General features: G+C 50.2%; 1 protein-coding gene across 1 annotated transcript; it reads right to left on the minus strand.

Moving 5' to 3' along the window:
- Window positions 1-1159: 1159 nt before the first annotated feature.
- On the minus strand, window positions 1160-7591 carry LOC145340246 (GATOR2 complex protein WDR24-like; the record flags this gene model as incomplete). The annotated part of the gene is made up of 2 exons (XM_080184694.1): window positions 7051-7591; window positions 1160-1337 (listed from the first exon to the last, which is right to left on the minus strand). Coding segments are annotated over exons 1-2 (650 nt in total), but the record flags the coding sequence as incomplete, so codon positions are not given.
- Window positions 7592-7986: the final 395 nt, after the last annotated feature.

A 7986-nucleotide genomic window follows, 5' to 3' on the forward strand; every position in this document is an offset into this window, starting at 1 on the left:
ACACTTACAGAGTTCGGATGATACAGAGCATCTGGAACAGGACACAGATGGGCTGACTGAATGGGCAGAGGAGTGGCAGATGGAATCTAATACAGAGAGGGGTGAGGTGATACATTTTGGCAAAGGGATAGAGAGAGACAGGATCGAGGCGATGGCACAGCGCTGGAGAGTGAGCAGGGACAGAGACACCTGCGGGTTCATGTGCACCAATCAATGAAGACAACCGGACATATTGAGAGCGGTCATACGTAGAGGCACTGAGGACAAAAGTAGGAAAATGATGCTAAACCTGTATAAAGCCTGGGGTAGGCCCCGATTCTGCTCAATTTAGGAAGGATGTGAGGATCTGTGAGGAGGTGCAGAGAGGATTCACCAGAATGGTTCCAGGGCAGGATGGGGGCATTTTAGCTCCAGGCTTAGGGTTGGAGAAGAAGGAGGCTATTCCTCTTGGAGCGAAGGAGATTTGAACAAGAGTGTTACAGGTTTGGATAAGGAAAAGCTGTTGCCATTGGCTGATAGGACATAGACTGGGCCACACAGCTTTAAGATTTTGGGTGAAGGATACTGGGAGGTCTGGGGGGGGTGGGGACATACAGGAATGTGAGGATGGACTTAAATACCCAGCGAGTGTTAATGAGCTGCGACTCACTGCCCCGGTGCAAATGGAAATAATGATTTCAAAAGGAAATTGGATGGGCTGGTGAGGAAAGTAAGCACACGGCACTCTGGGATGGGGCGAGAGAGAACGGGACGGACTGGATTGCTCTCTCCTTGTTTGCTGTAAATATCTCTAAGCTCAGGAATGAAATCATCGTTGCTTCACTGTCAAGATCTCTCCCTAACAGCACTGTGGGTGTACCTACACCACGTGGACCGCAGTGGTTCAAGTAGGCAGCTCACCACCTCAAGGGCAACTAGTGATGGGCAATGAATGTTGGCCCAGCCCACAGGCACTCACATCCCAAGAAAGAACAAAATCCTTCGCTGGCAATGGGATCGCACTGTGTAATGTGGCACTAACCCACGCAGAATGGTGTACTGTACTTGTAGCCGTGTGTTTACCCCCCCGCCCCGTACCTGTCCATCTCTACGTACAAACACACACACACACACACACACACACACACGCATGCTGCCCTCGCCACGTACTCTGTCCTACCTGTCATCCGGGTGCCAGTCACAGGAGAAGACAGGTCCATTGTGCGCTGTGAACATTCGCTCACACCGGTCTGGTCTCCTCATGTCCCACAGCTGCACGTTGCCATTCTCGAAAGTGGCAGCAAAGGTGAAGAAGTCTCGGACACTGAAGTGGACATTGCGCACGCTCTCCGACTGACCTGCAGGAGGCAGTGCACCACAGTACCGTCACAGGCTTTTCCGGTTAACAGAAGGGGCCCAGAGTTACACCCACACCACAACCAGCTCACTACTTTCCCAAGACAGTAATGGGCGACACGGTGGCACAGTGGGTTAGCACTGCTGCCTCTCAGCGCCAGGGGCCCGGGTTCGATCCCCGGCTTGGGTGACTGTCTGTGTGGAGTCTGCACATTCTCCCCGTGTCTGCATGGGTTTCCTCGGGTGCTCTGGTTTCCTCCCACAGTCCAAAGATGTGCAGGTTAGGTGGATTGGCCATGATAAAATTGTCCCTTAATGACAGGGGGACTAACTAGGATAAATGCATGGGGTTATGGGGATAGGGCCTGGGTGGGATTGCAGACTCGATGGGCTGAATGGCCTCCTTCTGCACTGTAGAGATTCTATTCTGTTCTAAGACAGGTGAAGAAGTCTCATCACTTGCGTAATGTAGGAAATGTGGGAATCAATTTGTGCACAGCAAGCTCCCACAAGCACAGTTCGACAATGGCTCATCCAATTATAGAGACAGACACCTTGGTGAACGCCCTTGGCACGAGATCTTTTTCATCGCCCTCAGAGACTAACAGGGTCTCAGTCCGCAAGACAGCTCCTCCAACACAGCGGCACACAGAGGGTGGTGAGTGTCTGGAACGAGCTGCCAGAGGTAGTAGTAGAGGCGGGTACAATTCTGTCTTTTAAAAAGCATTTAGACAGTTACATGGGTACGATGGGTATAGAGGGATATGGGCCAAATGCGGGCAACTGGGACTGGCTTAGGGGTTTAAAAAAAAGGGGCAGCATGGACAAGTTGGGCCGAAGGGCCTGTTTCCATGCTGTAAACCTCTCTGACTCTACACTGTCAGTGCTGCACTGGAGAAGGGGACTGTCACTCAGGAGTTAACAGTGCAAATTAAGAGTCTTTGACCCCTATCCTCCCTCACGGCTGGTTTTAAGGAACATCTCGGAAGAGAGACAAAGGGAGGGCATCTTAGAGTTTAAAACCAGGACAGCCACCAGTGATGGAGGTGGACGGTGTATCGAGGGCAGAGGGCTGGGGATTAGAGTGACAGGGAGAAGGTTGGAAGCTAGTCCAGAGAGGATGGAATAGTCAGTTCCGTACGTAAGAATGTTGTGGTGAGGGTTTCAGATGAGCTGAGGCAGGGACAAGGGAGAAGGTCATTGTCAGATAGAATTAGAATCTTAGAATCCCTTCAGGACAGAAGTGAGTCTAACAGGACACAGAGGTCTGGATCAGCCTGACACTGGAACTTTGGGAATTTGGGGAGATGCTGGTGAAATGGGATTGTCAGTAGACTAATAATCCAAAGGTCCAAACTAATGCTTTGGAAACATGGGTTCAATCCCACCAAGCAGCTGCTGGAACTTTTTTCAAATTCATTCATGGGACATGGGTGTTGATGGCCAGAACCATTCCCAGTGTCCTTGAGAAGGTGCTGGTGAGCTGCCCTCTGGCTTTGGACTGGGGTGGGCACAGTAAGAAGTCTCACAACACCAAGTTAAAGCCCAACAGGTTTATTTGGAATCACTGGTGACTAACCTGGTGTTGTGGGACTTCCTACTGTTCTAGAACCACTTCAGAGCTGTGAGGGAGGGAGTTTGACCCAGCGACAGTGAAGGAAGGGCTGATATATTTCCCAGTCAGGATGGTGAGTGACTTGGAGGGGAACCTCCAGGTGGTGGTGTCTCCAGGTACCTGCTGCCCTTGTCCTTCTAGATGGTAGAGTTGTGGGTTTGGAAGGTGCTGTCCCTCCAGTGCATCTTGTAGATGGTACACACGGCTGCTATTGAGCATTGTTAGTGGAGGGAGTGAATGTTTGTGGATGAGGTGCCAATCCCGTGGGCTAATTTGGCCTGGATGGGGTTGAGTTTCTTGAGTGTTGTGGGAGCCGCACCCATCCAGGCAAGTGGAGAGTATTCCATCACACTCCTAACTTGTACCTTGTCGATGGTGGACAGAATTTGGGAGGATCAGGAGGTGATTTACTTGCCTTAGGGTTCCTAACTGTTGACCTGCTCTGGTAGTCACAGTATTCATATGGCTAGCCCAGTTCAGTTTCTAGTCAATGGTAACCCCCCCCAGGATGTTGGTAAGTGGGAGATTCAGTGACGTACTGCATTGAATGTCAAGGGACAATGGTTAGATCCTCTCCTGTTGGAGATGGTCATTGCCTGGAACTTGTGTGGAGCAAGTATTATATACCGCTTGTCAGGACAAAATATGGATATTGTCCAGATCTTGTTGCATTTGGACATGGACTGCTTCAGTATCTGAGGAGTCGAAATAATGCTGAACATTGTGTAATCATCAGCGAACATCCCCAATTCTGACCTTCTGATGGAAGGAAGGTCATTGATGAAGCAGCTGAAGATGGTTGGGCCTCGGACACTCCCCTGAGGGACTCCTGCAGAGGTGTCCCGGAGCTGAGATGATAGACCTCGAGAGCAGACTGATTGGGTGGTAATTGCCCAGGTTGGATTTGTCCTGCTTTCTGTGTACAGGACGTACCTGGGCAATTTTCCACATCGCTGGGTAGATGCCAGTGTTGTAACTGTACCGGAAGAGCTTGGCTAGGGGAGCGAGAAGATCTGGAGCACAAATCTTCAGTGCTATTGCCGGAATATTATCAGGACCCACTGCCTTTCCAGTACCCAGTGCCTCTGACCATTTCTTGATATCACATGGAGTGAATCGAATTGGCTGTAGGCTGGCATCTGAGATACTGGAGAGCACTGGAGGAGGCTGAGATGGATCATCCACTCACACTTCTGGCTGAAGATTGCTGTAAATACTTCAGCCTTATCTTTCACACTGATGTGCTGGGCTCCTCCATCATTGAGGATGGGGATATTTATGGAGCCTCCTCCTCCTGTGTTTAACTCTCCGCCACCATTTATGACTGTAAGTGGAAGGATTGCAAAGCTTAGATTTGATCCACTGGTGGTGCGATTGCTTAGCTCTGTCTATCACTTGCTGTTTACGCTGTTTGGTATACAAGTAGCCCCGTGTTGTAGCTTCACCTCATTATTAGCTGTGCCTGTTGCTGCTCCTGGCAATGCCCTCCTGCACTCTCCATTGAACCAGGTTAGATCCCCTGGCTTGGTGGTAATGGTTGAGTGGGGGATATACAGGGCCATGAGGTTACAGATTGTGCTGGGGTACAGTTCCACTGCTGTTGGTGGCCCACAGTGCCTCATGGATGCCCAGTCTTGAGTTTCAGGATCTATTCAAAGTCTATCCCATTTAGTACGGTGGTATTGCCACACATTGGGACTGAGAGTATCCTCAATGTGAAGGTGGGACTTGCTCTCCACAAGGACTGTGCGGTGGTCACTGATACTGTCAGGTGTATTTGTGACAGGAGGGTTCTGAGAATGAGGTCAAGGACGTTTTTCCCTCTTGTTGGTTCCTTCACCACCTCCACAGAGCCAGTGCAGCAGTGATGTCCTTTCAGACCCTTGGTCTATGGTGGTATTACCAAACCACTCTTGCTGATGGACATTGAAGACCCCCACCCAGAGTACATTCTGCACCCTCAGTGCTTCCTCCAACATGGCGTTCAACATGGAGGAGCACTGATTCATCAGCCAAGGGAGGGACAGTACATGGTAATCAACGGGAGGCTTCCTTGCCCACGTTCAACCTGATGCCATGAGACTTCAGACATCTGGGATCGATGTTGAGGACTCGCAGGATAACTCCTTCCCGACTGGATACACTGTGCCGCCCACCACCTCTGCAGGGTCCACACTGCTGATGGGACAGGACATACCACAGGGTGGTGGTGACTGAGACATTGTCTGTAAGGTATGATTCCATGAATGTTCCTCTATCGGGCTATTACTTGACTAGTCTATGAGACAGCTCTCTCAGTCTGTCACAAGTCAAAGAACAAAGAACAACACAGCACGGGAAACAGGTCCTTCGGCCCAATGAGCCCACGCCGCCATTTTAACATTGTGAGTGCCCTCCTCTACCTATGACCTCTGTCTACGCCTATTGGGGAAGATTACCTTACGAATCTGGTCGAATTTTTGGGGGAGGTGACAAAAAAGGTCGACGAAGGATGAGCCGTGGATGTCGTCTATATGGATTTCAGTAAGGCGTTTGACAAAGTCCCTCATGGTAGATTGGTGGAAAAGGTTAAGGCTCATGGGATACAAGGACAGGTGTCTAGATGGACTGAGTCCCCAGATATCAGTAAGGAGGGCATTGCAGGGTTGGCAGGGCTGGGTTTACTGTTGTCGTTTCTGGTGCCCAGGTCAATGCTGGGTGGTTGGTTCAGTTTCTGTTCTTTGTGTTTTTGTTTGTGGTGGTTAACTTGCTGGGCCGTTTCTGAGACCATTGAAGAGGCAACCACATTTCCCTGGTTAATAAATTAATTCAACAAAATTTTATTCATTCAATTTATAAAATCTGGATTTGAAAACTAGTCCCAGAGAACATAGAATCCCTACAGTGCAGAAGGAGGCCATTTGGCCCATTGAGCCTGCACTGGCCACAATCCCACCCAGGTCCTATTCCCGTAACCCTAAATATTTACCCTGCTAATACGCTGATACTTGGGTCAATTTAGCATGGCCAATCAACCTAACCCGATCTTTGGTCGATCGTTGTTGATTGTTGGAAAAACCCATCTGGTTCACTAATGTCCCTTTAGGGAAGGAAATCTGCTGTCCTTACCCGGTCTGGCCTACATGTGACCCCAGAGCCACAGCAATGTGGTTGACTCTCAACTGCCCCTCTGGGATGGCCGAGTGAGACACTCAGATCAAGGGGCAATTAGAGATGGGCAACAAATGGTGGCCCAACCAGTGATGCCCAAATCCCATGGAAGAAAACAGAGAAACAATGTTTGTGGTTTACTTGACTGAAACAAAGAAGATCTCAAGAGGCCTTAACAGGGTGGACGTGGAAAGAATGTTTCCTCTTGTGGAAGCATCTAGGACTAGTTTAAAAGTAATGGAGACGGAGATGTGGAGAATATTTTTCTCAGAAGGTGGTGAACCTCTGGAATTCTCTTCCTCAAAAGGCGCAGGTCACAGAACATAGAAAAACTACAAAACAAACAGGCCCTTCGGCCCACAAGTTGCACCGAACTTTTCTACCTACTAGGCTTACCTATAACCCTCAATATTACTAAGCCCCATGTCGTCATCCAGAAGTCTCTTGAAAGACCCTAATGAATAGCTACCTCGCTGAATATATTTAAGTCATGGGTGGATAGGTTTCTGATGGACAAGGGAATTAAGGGTTATAGGGAGAGAGCGGGAATATGGAACTGATCCACTTCAGATCAGCCATGATCTTATTGAATGGCGGGGCAGGCTCGAAGGGCTAGATGGCCGACTCCTGCTCCTATTTCTTATGTTCTTATGAATCCGTCTCCACCACCACCGCCAGCAGCCGATTCCACTCACCCACCTTGAATATTTTTAAGACAGAGCTGGATAGATTCTTGATGGAAAGTTTATTGGGAGCAGGCCGGAATATAGACTTGAGGTTCAAGTGAGTTGAGACATGATCTTATTGAACGGTATGGCAGGCTGAAGGGGCTGAGTGGCCTCCTCCTGGCTTTGAATGGTATGTTTGTGATGGGCAGCCAAGGATAATGTGAATCAGGCACTTCCGTAAAAACCTGGACTCTCAGAATTTGCAGTCGGTCGAGATCTTACCTGAGAAGGTGCAAACGGACTCCTTCCTCCTCAGGTCGAAACACTTCATCAAACCGTCCTGTGAGCCGCTCAGTAAGATGTACAGTTCCACCGGGTGGAAGCAGACCTTGTTAACCGTCCGCTTGTGTTCCATGAACAGCTGGTCCTGCTTGTTACGGGACTGTTTGCCCAGGTTCCAGGTCACCACCGCTCCGTTGGTGGCCGCCGTCGCCAGCAGGTTCTCCTCCATCTGGTGCCAGGCCACATCGGCACAGCTGAAATTGAGCGAGGGCTTGCGGCCTACTCGGAGGTTGGCCTTCTCGGTGAACTGCTCCTCCTCGATGCTGTAGATCTTGAAGATGTTCCGTCCGGCCACCGCCACCTGGGCCCCGTCGCGGCAGACGCTGATGGCGTTGGCGGGAGCGTCCAGGTTGCAGAACATGGTCCGGCCACCGACGGCGCCGCCGCCCAAGGCCGTGGACATTCGCGCCATGGCGGGCGACCTTTGACCTGCTCAGTCACGTGGGGGGGATCCCGCTGCGTCCGCGGCCAACTGACCTTAACCTCCACCCCCCCCACGCCCCTCCCCACTCCGGGCCTGATGGGTAAAGCCGACAGCTGTCAATCATTGGTGAACATCGCCATGGTGACCTGCAAAAGGAAGTAAACAGATTGTGTGGGATCATGGGAAGGTACATTCACCCCTGCCACAGAATTCCCCACCCATCCCAGGCTGCACAGTGTGAAATTCATTACCCCTTTCTTTATAAACATTTACAGTTTTTCTAAGAACAGGGAAGAGGGAAGATACCTAACCGTTATAAAGAGAATAAGCTAAGAAATAGGAGTAAGAGTACAGGGCCTTGGTGAGACCACATTTGGAATATTGTGCTCAGTTCTGGTCACCTCACTATAAGAAGGATGTGGAAGCATTGGAGAGAGTGCAGAGGAGATTTA

Source organism: Carcharhinus amblyrhynchos, unplaced genomic scaffold, assembly GCF_965287045.1.
Source record: "Carcharhinus amblyrhynchos unplaced genomic scaffold, sCarAmb.v2.hapA scaffold_870, whole genome shotgun sequence".
NCBI lineage: Eukaryota > Metazoa > Chordata > Chondrichthyes > Carcharhiniformes > Carcharhinidae > Carcharhinus > Carcharhinus amblyrhynchos.